A 15,665-nucleotide genomic window follows, 5' to 3' on the forward strand; every position below is an offset into this window, starting at 1 on the left:
TGCCGCTTTTTAAAACCATTTTTGCAATGTTGTAACCTTTTAATGTCGTTTAGACTTTTTTAAAAAATATTTTTAACTTTACAAAATTGTTTCCCCCCCCCCCCCATGCTTGCAGCTTTTATGTTTGAATTGTTTCCCTGAGCTCTCATTGGCCTCGCACGGCCTCTCCCCGTGTTCCCAGGCCTGTCTGTCCCACTGCATGGATCAGTGAGTTGCTCATCCTGGTAGAAAACAGGATTTACTTCGCTTCAAAAGGAAACCGGCGTCCTGCGTAAACCCCGCCCCTTCGCCGCGTGCGCCCTACGTCAGCGCGTCGGATGACCTCCGCCGCTGCGTCCGCCTCAGCCGAGTCTCCATCAGCCGCTCAAATAGTAACTTCGCACTGAAAGAAAAGAAAAAGCCAGAAGACTGAAAAGGCGACTGAAAGCAGCGTCTCTTCTGCAGGTGGACTTCCCGTTCAGCATCAGACATGGCGGCGCACTGCAGGTAAAGCTGACAGCGGCCGGATGCTCTGAGCTGGAATTAGCGTCTCTCCGGTCGAGTCTATGGTCGTCAAGGCAACGCTGCAGCCTAAATTTAGAAACGGTACTATAACGAAGCCCAAAAGGTATTCAGCGAGTATTGTGGTATTGTTAGAACGTGATTTGAGACCGTTTTGGGGAAGCAGGCAGCGGTGTCCTGACTCGGGGATGACCGCAGCCGATGGAGCTCTTCGGGTCGTGTTGCTTTCCTCTCCGGTAAACCCGTCAGACGACTCTCCGCTCCCGTAACGCCTCACTTAAAGCGTGTTTATAAGAAAAAAAGCTTGATAGACAGGTTGATCTATCCTGGAGTCTGACGACAGAGCAACACGCAGCACCACGGACAGCTCCGGCCACAGCTGATCCGCGCGCACGAGCTTACTTCCGGTTTCAGGGCACGCAACAAAGTAAATAAATAAATAAATTAGTCAAAAAAACTGCAACATCATGCACATTCTGTACATGTTATATATATTGATAAAACTTTTTCTTTAAGGAAAAACACAAAAGATGCATTCGGACTTCAAGGAATACATGTTATGATTTTTTAAGTTTAAAGTTTAAAAAACAAACTGTCTAATGCGTCAATTCACAGTTTATTTATGAAAAAAAAAACAACAACACAGCTCTCGCTCACCAACATGCTGTACAGCTTACTCAAGGATAAAATACCATATATATTTGAAATTAATAAAATCCATATACAAGTCAGTATATAGTGATAAGAATCAAATAAAGTCAGTACAAACGATGATATTGGAAGAAGTCGGAAGATGATCAAACAGGACAAAATGTTACATTTGTGAATCAGAAGTCTGAGGTCTTGATATTGTTTTAAACTGATCTCTTTTCTGAGTAACTCTAATTTGAAAGATGAGGCTATTCCAAAGTTTGCCATAAAATGCTCAGTGTCCACAGCTTGTTTGTTTTTTCTTTTTTGGGGGTGGGTGGGTGTGAAGTGTTAACATCTGTTAAAATTTACTGGGACCTGGTGCAAGTAGACCAATACTGGTATTATAGAATCACTTTGCTCGTCAAGCCATAATATCCAAGTTTTAAAGTATAAGTCTTGCAAATGTTTATTTAATGTGGTGTTCATGAGACAAATAGCACTATTTAGTTCACTGTATTCGTAAAACATCACAACAGAATTACAGATACACATTGTCATCGTGTTTTTTATTTCTTCATTGTTGTTGTTGAATCAGCTGTGTCATACCTCACTTTACTGCTGGCAGCGTTCTACGTTTCTCCAATTTATAACTGACTTATTTAAAAAGGATGTTCAGGTTAAATGACCTGAATTGCTGTGATTCATTCTACAGCTGCTGCTGGCTCCTCTCCAGTGGGCAGGTACAGTCATTACCTGCAGGCCTGAGTGTCAAGTTGATGTGCAACCTGCCATTAACAAATGTAGAATACTTAACCCTTTATAAGACATTCCTTGAGCTATCACACTACACAGTGTCTCTTATCCTAACACTTTAAACTCAGTGTAGATAATCACCTTCATGATAAAAATCCTGGAAAAGCATTATTACATTGACCAAAAATATAGGTATTTCACTTTTACCTCCTTAAAAATTCAATAAATTCCATTGATTTCTGTAATAGACTGGCGACATGCTATTGAGAACCAGTACCCTACTATATAATGTCCATCCATCCATCTTTTACACCCCTTTTCCAACTTCCAACTGGGGGCTGGACCTGATCCCAGCTGACTGCGGGCAAAGGCAGGGAAAGGTCAACATGTTCCATCACAGGACAAACACAGAGAGACAGATAATCAGACAAACTCACATTAAAACCAAAGAGTAAATCAGTGACCAAAGAACCTCAACTCCTGGAAGAAACTAACTACTGCGTGGCACACTAGATAATGTATTTGTGAACTGACTGGAAGAGAACGATGCTTGCCAGAGCTTAGGGTTTAAACCTTTCCCAATGTCCAGGTAGACCATTTCTTCATGTTTCCCATGGTTCCATCCGTCATCAATGTACAATCATCTGTTCGAAGGAAACAGGAATGCATGCAGAAGTTGACCCTCACAAGAAAGCAAGAGAAGTTTTGTTCATACGCAAACTGTATCAGTGTTTTCTTCGTCACACGTCACATGTATGAACGTCCACTCAGGTGCCCAAACACATTGATGTTTAGAGATTAAATCAATTGTAAACGACACAGTTTGAAAAGATTGAATGCTTAAGGCTCGTCATACGTAACTGTCCACTTAGCCATCACTTCAAACAGAGACTCACAGTCGTATAGCTCTGTACTGCTGCAGACGGGTGCGTCGAAGGCTGCAGCCTCAAGTGCCATTGTGTTTTATTAGCAGAACTCAAGGTAGACGGGGAACATTAACAAGATTATGGCTTTACAACCAGATTTATAATGAGAGTCCGTTTCAGCCTGTGTATATTGTGGCACCTTGAGGCATTCCCTCTGAAATCAACATCTTGAATAATAATTTGTCTGTTACACTTAAAACGGCCAAGTGAAACCTGTAAATGTTATGCACAGTACATTATTTATGCGTTGGTTTTTTTTGTGTGTTTTCTCCACAAGCTATCGTTCAACCTCCACTATGGTTCTCACCTCACAGGAAAAATGTCCCTGGTTTCTCTTGTGTTGATTTATCTGACTAGATAAAGCACAACATAAGGACATCAATAGATTGATACTGTTTTGACACCATTTCCTTATTCCTTATACAGAAAGAGTTTAGAATTTTCAATATTATGTACGTTGCCTTATGCAACATAATCCAACAGCGATAGGTTAATGTTTTTGGGACACTTTGTGGTTCAATTAACACTTTAATGTTTCAGATACAGTTATGAAGATTACAAGGAGACAGCCGACTGGATTCTGGCTCAAACAAAGCAGCGTCCCAAAGTGGCCATCATCTGTGGTTCAGGCCTTGGTGGCCTCGCTGACCTGCTGGAGGATAAGAATGCGTTCCCATATAAGAGCATTCCACGGTTTCCCACCAGCACTGGTCAGTTGTGTCTTTTACTTGCATCAAAACTGTTTGGACGCTTTACGTTCGCATGCAGAGCAGCTGCTCATCAGATACCTGTGCTGTGCAGTGCAGGGCCACGCAGGGCAGCTGGTGTTTGGGAGGCTGGAGGGATGCGAGTGTGTCTGCATGCAGGGCCGATTCCACTTCTATGAGGGCTACAACATGGACACGGTAAGCAACCGTGTGTAAATCATTTATCACGCCCTGTGACACCCGTGAGGGTCTAATTGAGGCTGATTTATTTGGATGTGTGCAAAAGAATTCCAGCCTGCACTCCCCACAGGCATCAGTGAGTTTCATGCACCCATGACACAGCTTTTTTTTTCATCCTCCGACCACTTTTGATATATATTGTTACTGCAGACCGGGAATACTCCACTAGAGCTGAAGCTTTCACATGCTTTGAAACAGTTGATCAGCCATCACAAGCCTTACGCTTGCCCATTGTTTCTGTTTTTAGGACTTTCAGAACAAAATGCTCTCTGGCTGTTTAATATATCCAGGGTGTGATTTTCTTGAGGTGAATGGTGTCTGGAGTACCTGCCTCCCCTTCTGCTGATTTATTTTTTTAATCACAGGTCAGATATAAGTTATCTCGCGCACTTAATGATCAAGCAGAATCAAACTCACCAGATGATTAATAAAATATATAATAGTGTCATACCCCCCCCCCCCCCCCCCCAAGACATAATTTTAATTATGAGAGAAGTGTGATTAATAGTGATCTTTTTTTTTTTTTTTTTTTATTAGCAATTGAATAAAAAATGTATAATATATTCAAAGTATTACCATTTCTTACTTGGTGACCACAGAAGCACAAAAATCAAAGACAAAATGCATGTGACTTAACAAAAAGAGAATTTAAAACGTTATTCATCCCTTATAACTGTCATCTTTTCTGTTTGGGGGGGGGATTTTATTAATAAGTTTGAATTAACATAAATAGAGATTAAATGGCCTGCTGGCCTATTTATCTGTAACTTCTCTAATCTGCCTCGTGAGCAGTTTTTCATCGCAATTTCTTTAACAAGCCAACTGGCCCCTGTCTTTCGAGACCTTGCTGATGCAAATGACGTCCTATACATCCTGTAAAAGAACGACCGTTGGCACTTTCAACTCTGACTTTGTCAGTTACTTTGAGAAAGAAGCGTCACGGTTTCTGTAGGCGTGGGTTTAATCTTTAAACCTTGGATTTTTCTAAAAGCTTACAGAGTTATTCTTGTCACGGAGGGATTCTCTCTCAAGTTACATGTCTGATTTTGTGGCAATCTCTCAGTGTTAAGTTCCAGTAAGCCACCGGCTCTGGCGATAATCAAATACCTGAAACTGGTTCTTTTGTGACGCTCCTTTCTAAACATTTGAGTTCACCGTTGGAGAGAAAAACCAGTTCAGCAAAACCTTCTACATCATGTTGTAATTTAGTTCCTTATAATGCTCTGTAGAACTATGTCCTCATGACCTTTAACTTGAGCTCGTGATTGTACCAGTTTGCTTTCAATTTGCTGTGTTGATGTGATGGCAGATACAGACAAAAACACACAGAGTCATCACAGGTTTAACCTTTGGCTCGTTAAAACCATGTGTCAGGGTTTTATTTCATTATCAGATGAGATAAGCCATCTTTGTATAAAATCCTCCCCATAATCTCACCGTGTCATAAAACCCAGGTTCATAAGTACAGCAATAGAAGGAAAGCTGCTTCATGACTACGATATTTTCAATATCTTCCAGTTAGATCATCCACATGAAATGAGCTTAAGGCAAAAAGGTTTGACTCCACCCAAGCTGCTTCAGTAAATGTAAATAGGATAATGTACAGGTCCATCTTCTCAAACTGCACCACATGCATAAATGTAAAATAAGAGATAAAATGTATAAGTAGTGATTCACCTTTTGAAATGTGGATTTTGGAGCACTTGTCACTTTTGAGAGAGAACCTTGGTTATTTGTTTTCAAATATAAATAAACTACAGTACCTGGAAATTCCTATTTAAGTACACTAACAAAGTGTTCTGAAGTACATGTGTGAGAAAGAAAAGTGCACATTTCTACCTGCTGTTTCCATCCTCTGATCCAACAGCTAATCTTTAACGCAGTTATGCATCAGGATTATGCTGCTTGTTTACGTTATATATAACATAGCCATGTGCTCACTATTTCTTCATATTCTCACATTCATTTTTATGAATTCCGCTTTGGCTTGACTTTGTATGTCTCTACCTCAACTGACAACGACACAAGAGAAATAACAAATAGTTATAAAGGATTAAATATTTACCACAAGTAACACATTTGCTTAAGTGCTTCTTGGAAAATAATTCATGGAACTTGGCGATAACAGCTCTCTGCTCCAAAATGTTGCTGTTGTATATGCAGCGCTCCGTGATTGCGTTTCATTTTTAACAAGGCCACAAGTCAACCTGCAGCACAGTCCGCTGCTTCAATATGCAAAACTTATATCAAACAGGCCAATGTGCCTCAGTGACAGCGCTGACCTTATCAAGATACCGGGGCCACTTGAAAACATTTCTGCACTAACCAGCAAAACACTTCAATTGGCAATTCAATCTGGAGCGGAGTGTGGACGAGGAAAAGCAATTTCTAAATGTGACTGCGGTGAAAAGGAGCAACCGTCATTTATGGGCCATCAGTCGCCCAGTAAAAAGGTTAACACAACTGTTCCAGAGCCACTCACAAGCGCCTTCAGTGACTAAAGAAACGTCCCTTTTTAAAAGACTGGCCTCTCATGCGGTTTGTTTGAGTTTACTTCAGAAAGATCCCAACTAAACGAGACGGTGTGTTTGTCTCTGCAGGTGACGTATCCGGTGCGAGTTTTCTCCCTGCTGGGCGTTGAGACTCTGATTGTGACAAACGCAGCGGGGGGACTCAACAAACACTACAGCGTGGCAGACATCATGGTCATTAAGGACCACATAAACATGCCGGGCTTTGCAGGACAAAACCCTCTTGTTGGCCACAATGACGAGAAGTAAGAATTCGAATCCTGTTTGTTTGTTGGTTTTTTTTGCTGCATCATGCCTCTTCTCTGTTCACTCATGCATTCGATTCTGCTGCAGGTTTGGAGTGCGTTTCCCCTGCATGTCGGACGCTTATGACCGTACACTGAGGGACCTTGCCAAGGAAGCAGCAAAAGAACAGGGCTGCGGCAGCTTCCTGCAGGAAGGAGTTTACTGCATGCTGGCTGGACCCACGTACGAGACCATTGCAGAGAGCAGAGTCCTGCAGACTCTCGGGGCGGACGCTGTGGGTCAGTACAGCTCCCGCGTGCTCACTCAATGGGACGCCACTGAGCAGCAGGAAATTATCTCAACAGTGCATCTATAGGAACAAGAGTATAGGTTACGACAAGACATTTGAATGTATGCAGCGATAGCTCCCCGTAGAATAATAAAACACCAGTAAATATGTATTCTATAGCAAGACATTCATCTTCAATGAACATTTTGAATAAGATAAGAGCTCATCTGACAATGCAAAGATGTTGTATTTTCTTCACCAGTAAAGATATGACATTGAAGTCTGTCACCTTACGCAGCTTGACAGCGCCCCAGAATTAATGAGCTGAGCCAGATTTATGCAAAAATGGCGAAAGGAGATCTTCAGATATTTCTGCTTCAAGGACACGTCAGATTATTTTCAAACTTATTTTCATTCAATATATAGATTTTCTTTTCTTATCATTTGATCTGAATACAGATTTTTAATTCACATAATTTTATTGGAAGCTGATATGGAACATGTGAACAGATGTGGGATTCTGAGAGTTAATTCATTCTATTTGACATAAATGAATAAATGTAAAATTAGTAGCCTTGGTGTTTTAAGCACAGGTGAAAAGTGACATAATATTTACTTTTCAGGTACCTGTACTAGAGTATTTCTTTTGTAGATGATCATTTTTATTTTTAAGACGAATATCTGCACTTCCCCCGCTTACATTCTTTAAACAGGCTCTTCCAACATCTATATTGAATATTCAGATTCAAAGTAACTGATAGTAACAGCTTGGACCACTAGTCCGTGCTGTGTTGTTGCAATACAACAATGCACACGTGCAGAAAAACTTTTGTACTGTGACCACACTTTGCCTGTGCAGTGTGCTGCAGTTCAGAGGAGTTGCATTTTCCCCGTTTACACGGAAATGTTGACCGGTAAGTTTAAAAAAAGTTGCACTCTGGAAACCGTCTTCAGTGACTCCAAATGCAGATGTTGTGCAGACAAACAATCAATCGTAGCCTAAGTTTGCCCTTTTCACCTGAGAATTGTGTATACAGGGCCTTAGAGTCATACATTTTAAGTGTCTGCATTTGACCTCAAACCCTTAACCTAACTAAGGTTCTAAAGTATCAATCTATTTGTATTTCATTTTTACTTTTCTATTTGAGAATATTTCAGAGCCACTGTACTTTTTCACCTTTGTTTGAATGAAGAAGTTCAATCTGTACATTTATCTGTACTTCTACTTAAGTGAAGCGCTTTGACCAGCGCTGGTTAGAACCCTCCACCTGAGTGAACGTGTTCATATGTGTTCATACGTTTGAGAACTTCGTTTGGTTCTGCTCTGTACATGCATCTATTATTAATAGAACAGAAGATCTGATTATTCCCCGTTGGAATAAATAAATCTGGTGGAACACAGAAACTTTCATTGCATGTTGGTTCTTTTCTGAGGAAAAGATTTTTTTTTTGTAGAATTGTGAACAAGGACCATTGTTGTTGTAACATGAGCCGGGGTTATTGATGACTTTTGACCTTTACATATGTCAGCTCACAGTCTGAGTACTTGGTCAATTTCAAGAGTCAATGTGACCAGCTGTGACTGGCCAGAGCTTGTTGCTCTTCAGGTAAATGGATTTTACTTCTACACACTGAACCAGCAAGTCATACGTCAGTGATGTTACCTGGTTAGTGCTTGTGAAAATAGTTGCACTATGAATTCTGTTCGAGGTCTGACTAAACACCCGGAGTTTGCTGAACTTCTTCATTCCAGTGGAAGTAACAAAAGAACAGGTTCTCAAATGTCAAGTAAACAAATGTAAAACTTATAAGGATGCATTGTGCCTTTTTAAGGTTTCTTCAGGGCGTCTACAGTAGTGAGTCAAGTGAGTCTTTATTTGGTGTTTTTCGGAGGTGTAATTAAATGTCATCCTCTCTCCACGTCCAGGTATGAGCACAGTCCCGGAGGTGGTGGTGGCTCGTCACTGTGGCTTGCGTGTCCTGGGTCTCTCCCTCATCACCAACAAGGTTGTGATGGATTACGACAGCAAAGAGAAAGCGAACCACACAGAGGTGCTGCAGACCACCGAGCGCCGGACTCAGGACCTTCAGAAGCTCATCAGACACCTCATCACCAAGATCAAGTAGCTACTTGGTTTCCAGGCTAAGTTACTGATGATTCAAATTTAAAGCATGTGCAGGAGGGGAGCTTTTTTAAGGTTTGGGAAATAGGTTATTACTTACTACAAGGTAATGGGTTAATAAGGGTAAATGATATGATGCAGAGTACAATCCAGGCTAAAGGTGGCCATTGATAATATCGCCCATAGAGGTGATGTCTCCTCAATGCAAGAGAATGAACTGAGCAGGCAATTTAATCCTTTGATGTTTGTAATTCTAATTTTCAGATGATTAAAACAATATCTGATACCTTTAAAGAGTGTCTTAACACCAGGCTGGGAAGCTACAGCCACCAAACCTATGAACAACAAGGGCTGATTTTTCACAAGTTCAAATTACTGAATATTTCTTTAAACGCAATGATTTTCGTCACATACATTAAAAAAGAAAAATTCAATACCAATTTAATATTTTGAAAGTTTATTCATATAATGTATGAAGTTAAGCATACCTTTACCAATTTTCAATGTGCTAGCCAGCAATGCTAACGGCTGTTAGCTCCTAAACGATCCGCTTGTTGCAATAATAGAAAGACATTTGAATGTAGAGTTTATAGCGAGAGATGGACACATGAACGCATCACGAAAAGCTGTCAGCTCCTGTAGTTAAAACCGGACCAACATACTTATTTTAGCTACAAATTAAAGTCGATGCATTTAAATGCTGAGAGCACAAGGTACTTGAAATTGTTATACAACTGTCACGATAAGAAACGAGATACAGGTTATTTCAAAACACAACTAAATTATCTCTAACTTCTATTTCCTTTTGATCGACATTTTCCTTATTGAGAAATCAGTTTGTCCCGTGGACATCATGAACTCTGAATACAATGGTCAGATTGAATATGCATGTTTATGTGCACTGTGATTTGATCAAGGACAGTCAGAGATAACTAACAAGTCCACAGCAGGAGGTGGCACTAATGTTGAGATTGAGAAAAAGATTCTGTTGCGTTCACATTGGTGTCAGCCAAAGAGGAGCCTGAAAATGAATTATTAATGAATATGAAGAAAGCTGTGGTCAATTTGTTTTGTTAGTGAGAACAAAATAAATGTGAGAAAAAACAACTCTAAGATAATTTTTTTCCTTTTTTCTTTTTAAAAAGAAGAGAAAAACCTGAATTTGATGACTGAACGCAAAAGAAAAAACCCCACCTGCTTCTGATTTCTTATTGTTCAATTGTAACACAAATCAAACAGTGAAGTGTACCTTAGTCCTGAGAGTTCTTTATTTTTTAAGTGGTCAAATTAAATATTTAATATATTGATTGATGGATGTAATAATGTGGTAATTTCTATGAGATTTTAGCAGAAAAATAAGTCAAATATGAGTCTAACAGAGCTCTTATGTAAGAAATAAGATTTACAAATGCAACAAATCAGCACAAGATCACAACGTAATGTGAAAAAAGGTCTGGAGTCTCAAGTGATGTATAAAAGTTTGCATCTGTTTTATCAGTGCACGAAGAGACAGCACTGTAATGTGAAGGCAAGCTGATGGAGATCCAGCCTGATGCCAGCTTCCCTTAACCGTCTCACTCATTAGAGCCGGAGAGGCTGCAGAAATCCGTGATCAGCACTCAAACCCCTGAGACTCTTTGCATCAGGCCTAATATCAAGATAGTGATAGTCTTTAAGGGGAATTCCACCTAAAACAAAGCCAACCTCTGGTGAAATGTACAATCTGGAGCTTGTCCAATTTTAATGCATTTATTATTACTGTCACATTAAATCACCAAAAAGCCTGAATGCACTTACTGCTCCCACACAAACTGTTTTCCTGTACTGAAATAAGTCTTCTGATGTCGGGGGCCTATACACCCACTCAGGATTATCTCTTATTGAGGTAACTTCAGGGTTAACCCTGCGTTTTCCCGACTGCAACGCTGGTTCACTGGAAAATCACTCCGGCAACTTTCTCTAAATGTCTAACCTGCTCCGGAGCAGACTTTGTTCTGAATAAGACACTCTTGACCAATGAGATGTCCTGAAAACTGACCTGCTCATTCTGAGAAGATCCTGATTGGTGCGTGGAATCAGAGCAGACAGGCTCGCTTAGGGAATTTCTAGAGCAACCTCTTTGACATAATGAAATAAAGCGTTGTCACTGAGCGCTTTGAAGGATGTTTTTGTTCTTGTTCTTGACTTGTCTGTTGCATCTGAAATAATGAACTTAATGGTCACGGCTGACAGAACTGCACCAACGTGAATTTATGGAAGGCACAACGACTCGTGCTGTCACGGCGAGGAAATAATATTCCAACTCAGAGCTCACATGTGGGAAAACTCATCCTCAAAACAACTCGATGGAAGATATAAACTAAAAGAAGGGCACCGGAGAAGCTCTGCCTGAAACGTTCCTGCTGTAATAGAGTGATATTGAGTGATCACAGTGATGTGCCGTACGTTTATATTGTCCAATGAATTAATAACGTGTAATCTCACGAGTCGGGTATTTTCTGACTATCGCTGTAGCCTGGTGGATGTGTTTGAATTCTTTATATTCTCAGAGAATAATTGCTCTTTCAATATGCAGACTGCGCTGCAGGGTCTCTCCATGTTTGTGATTGGTCAGACAGTCTGCAAACTCCGCCCCTTTCATATGAATGAGCATTGATTCCAATGGGAACACCCTGGGTTGAATTAGAGTTGATGACATGCTTCATGTTGTTGCTTATAACAGGTAAAAGAGAAACATCCTGAGTATATTTATCCCGGGTCGTAGTATAGGCCCCTGATCTTCCTCATGGGAGTGCTGAATCACACTGATTTCATTTCTTACTTTATTTTTTGTTTCATTTACTGTTTTCAAGACTCGGGGTAGAAGTTTAACCACAGCGAAATAATATTTCATTCCAAATGCTGGTGCTGGTGCTATTTAAATAAAAACATGCTGAACACATGTGGATGCTGGCGTGTGTGTGTTTTTTTTGTTGTTGTTATTGTGCATGAGTGCACATGGATATGTTTCGGTTTGTGCATGTAAGTGAGAGTGCACTGAGGCAGCAACCGCTCAAAACCAAGTCAATATGGAAGCTGTTTTCAAGGAGAAAAACTGTTTCTTCCAGTTTAGCTACAATGAAGACAAGTGGAAATGGAGATTTCAGTGAAAAGATGAAATGATGACGAGATGAAATCAGACACATCAGCTCAAACTTCCAATCCTTCTCTTTAAGCGAACTTCAAACAGATGAAGCCGCTGTACCTGCAGGAAGAGCCAACCATCTGTCCATCTGTCCGTCCAGCCATCCTCTCGACACACTTTATCCAGCTTAGGTTGCTGGAGCAGATCCCAGCTGGCATGCTGACTGTTTCTCTTTACATTAGTAAGTATCTTGGGCACATTATTTGTGGCTTCCGTTGTTCAGTCTTCCTCATGTATACATTTTAGAAGAAAACATCTCACTAACATAAAAGACGAAGTGCAATTAACAAAAGCAATTAAGAAAAAAAAAAAAACTATCATAGCCTTGGTATTTTCGGTTATCCATGGGTGCATGTGGATATGTAAGAGTGAAGTGAAGGAAAATCAAATCAATCAGTTTACCCCATTTACAGTAACGAGGATCAGCGGACACGGACATCTCCCCGAACACATCAGCATACTGCCATCTCTCTCAATCACTTGCTTTTAACACACCTAAAAACAGAAGAAGTCGTTGTAGCAGCTAGAGGAGTCGTCCATCATCCTTTTTTGTCTCCCATCTTCTTATACCACCTGCACACAACTCAGGTGTTGGAACTGAGCCCATAGGATCCATCCTGCACTTGTCATCATTCATTTTTTAACATTTAAAGCCACGAAAAAGCCTGACTGTACCTGCCATGCTCATGTTTGTCCTGGACATGAAAAACCATCCCAGTAATATTACTTCAGCTCTCTGTTGTCATTTCTTCCTCATGTTTCTGCAGAATTGTTCTGAACAAACTGCCATGCTCATAATCACAGCTGTTTCCAGGCTGGATTCATACAGTTCATCGCCATGCTAAATGATGGCACCATCTAATAATAAAGGAAACATGCACATTGCATGTGGATGTTGGCATTTGCCGATATGCATGAGTGCATGTGGAAAATATGTTGGTTTGTAACGAAGGAGCTCTTTCCATGCTGAAAAGCAGTTTCCCCCACTTGCAGTGATAATGAGGATCAGTGGACATGCAAATATGAATGAAAAGCTGGGAGATTGAGGCAAACACACTGTCCTTTCTCTTCCTGTATCATCAGCCTCTCTCTCTCTCTCTCTCTCTCTCTCTATCTCTATCTCACTCTAAACACACCTCAAACAGATGAAGTCGCAGTGAGATTGAGATGAAGTGGAAATGGCTGTTCCAGGCCCTGCTCCACTCTCTTACATAATTCATCTACGTACAGCGTGCAGGGGCGCAGCCCACTGCCGAGCTGAAATATTAATACAAATGAACCGGGCAGCCTGACAACACAAACACAACACCAATTCTCGGCTCTGTTGTATTTACGCACGTTCACAAAAGACGCCTCACGGCCTGGCTTCATAGTGCATAGTGGGTTGTGGAAAACAGATATGCACAGAGGATGCAAATGTCTGTCTGGATTGGAGAGAAGTGGGAAAACTGGGCGTACACAGATAGAAATTGTGAGTGTGTGTGTGTGTGTGTGTGTGTGAAGAGAATAAGCGAGCAGAATGAAGTGTGTTTGATCGGCAGTCCCTGCAGGCTGGCGACAGGCTTCATCGTTAATGTAATGTTGATCTATCTATTGTCAGCGTGCCAACAAAGCCCCCGAGCCCACTATTGATTATTATAGGGTGAAAAGAGAAGCTGAGGAAATAGAGCGGGACAGCTCTGCTGAGTTTACACTCTTAAAAAGTGCCACACACTCCGTCCATGCCCTCATCCTGCATACACAGTGTGAGCTGCTGTACTGTCATGTGCCTGTGAATATGAGACAGGTGCTCATTTACTTCATGAGAAGCAGCTTTGCGGCTGCATCCACAGAATCATCAGGTCAAGTTCAACAATACGCCGCATTCAAAAACTGATCCTGTTGACCAAAGTGCTGCCCAGGTTTTCCAAATATACAAAATCCAATATAATAAAAAAATGAATGATATCAATACATGTTTCAATTATTGCGTTGCACAAGTTGACTATACATTACAGTAAAATTGAAAAAAGTCATTAAATGACAGAGCCGGAAAGATAGTGATTAGATTGTGACAATACACCAAAACAAAAAGCAAACTTAATGATGGATGGCAAAGTAACAAGAAAATGTGGATGTAGATGATGAAATATTCCTTTTAATTCTCATTTAGCTGCATGTGAATTATTGTCTTTTCCAGACTATTGGTTGCATAAGTCGCATCAGTCAAAAACTGCATCATGAAGAACATAGGCTATATAGGCCACACGGGTATTTAAGTTGCATTTGTTTTTTCATGACCAAACTTCACTGCACTGTCGATAATCGTCAGCCAGCAGCTGCTGTTCCAGAACCATCCGTGGATTTGTTCCTTGGCTCCGACTGGAACCTTCTTTGTTTTCTTCATCACAGTAACGTTATATGTTTTTTTTCATTTTTAGTTCGAATTCTGCTGTGTGGCTTTTTCTTTTTTGCCACAGTTTGCTTGTGAAAAACAGTAGTAATGGAGGTTTTTCTGTGGTACCATAGCAGCATTATGTTGTCGTACAGTGGCATCTAGTGGTCCCAGATGGTATCTACCAATATATTTTGGTATATGAGTAGCTTCCTAACATGAACACGAGACCAGCCAGACAACTAAAAAAAGTGTGTCTTATGGCCCAGAAATTATGATAAATGCAGGCAGGACTCCTCACTTTTGTAATTTCAGCCCTTTTCAGCTGACTATTTTCATGCATAAACCATTTCAGTTTCCTGTTCCTACAACTTGCTGCATAAATCGTAGAGGTTTTTGTCCTAAATATAATAAAATTCAAATCTCTTCTCTGAGATACGCCATGTTTGATGAGTATATCAAAATCAATCCAATGCAATCAGTTTTCATTGCAACTTCCAGCTCCAGTATTATGATGCATCTTGGAACTTGTGAGTTTTTATATATTTTACTGTGTTTTTATACTTTTTATTGCTCTTGTTTTTAGACACTTTTTAAAAAGCTAAGTTGAACTTTTGCAAAGAAATCTTGTTCATGTATGCGCCTGCGGTTTATATCTATGAGTGACAATAAAGATCTGTCTATCTATCTATCTATCTATCTATCTATCTATCTATCTATCTATCTATCTATCTATCTATCTATCTATCTATCTATCTATCTATCTATACATCTATCCATCTATACATCTATATGTAAACACACCTGTTTAAAATTATGGTTTTCAACTGACATTACAAGCCGTTAATGCCATGGACTGTTAAGGAGTTTGAATAGATGACAAGACGTTGATTTTCTCCTAATAGTTTTCTTTTTTTCTGTATGGGCAAATTCCTTTCGGGTCATGACCCACCGGTTGACAATCACTACTTTAAAAGGCTGGAAGTGGACTATACGGGTTGCACATCTGTTGCAAGACTGCCTGGTAGGAATCTCTAAATGTACACTTTGTTTGTAGGCTCTGAGAAAAGTGGACGGTACCATCTAAGATGAAAAAACAGCCAGACTGGTCCAGAGAAAAATTTGTTAGTTTCACATTTACACAGAAAACTTTTAAAAAGGATTTCCATTTACACAAAA

The 15,665-nt window shown here is 40.3% G+C and overlaps 1 protein-coding gene across 2 annotated transcripts; it reads left to right on the forward strand.

Moving 5' to 3' along the window:
• The first annotated feature begins 302 nt into the window (after window positions 1–302).
• Window positions 303–11,873, forward strand: pnp6 (purine nucleoside phosphorylase 6). 2 transcript variants are annotated; one of them, XR_013935781.1, is made up of 7 exons: window positions 303–486; window positions 3,354–3,523; window positions 3,615–3,718; window positions 6,361–6,536; window positions 6,625–6,815; window positions 8,733–10,761; window positions 11,698–11,873. XR_013935781.1 is itself a non-coding variant. In XM_080474902.1 (6 exons), the coding sequence occupies exons 1-6, from the start codon at window positions 470–472 to the stop codon at window positions 8,930–8,932; spliced, it is 858 nt and encodes a 285-aa protein (XP_080331028.1). In that variant the 5' UTR covers window positions 303–469; the 3' UTR covers window positions 8,933–11,873. The 2 variants fall into 2 exon arrangements, 1 of the variants encoding a protein (XP_080331028.1); XM_080474902.1 differs by having other exon boundaries at window positions 8,733–11,873.
• Window positions 11,874–15,665: the final 3,792 nt, after the last annotated feature.

Source organism: Lipophrys pholis, assembly GCF_963383615.2.
Source record: "Lipophrys pholis genome assembly, chromosome: 11".
NCBI classification, from domain to species: domain Eukaryota; kingdom Metazoa; phylum Chordata; class Actinopteri; order Blenniiformes; family Blenniidae; genus Lipophrys; species Lipophrys pholis.

Bases quoted from the DNA above. Each gene is read 5' to 3' on its own strand.
- pnp6 (XM_080474902.1), top strand. The intron at 3,524-3,614 runs GTCAGTTGTGTC...TGTGCTGTGCAG, and splicing joins ACGGTTTCCCACCAGCACTG to TGCAGGGCCACGCAGGGCAG. The intron at 6,816-8,732 runs GTCAGTACAGCT...CTCCACGTCCAG, and splicing joins TCTCGGGGCGGACGCTGTGG to GTATGAGCACAGTCCCGGAG.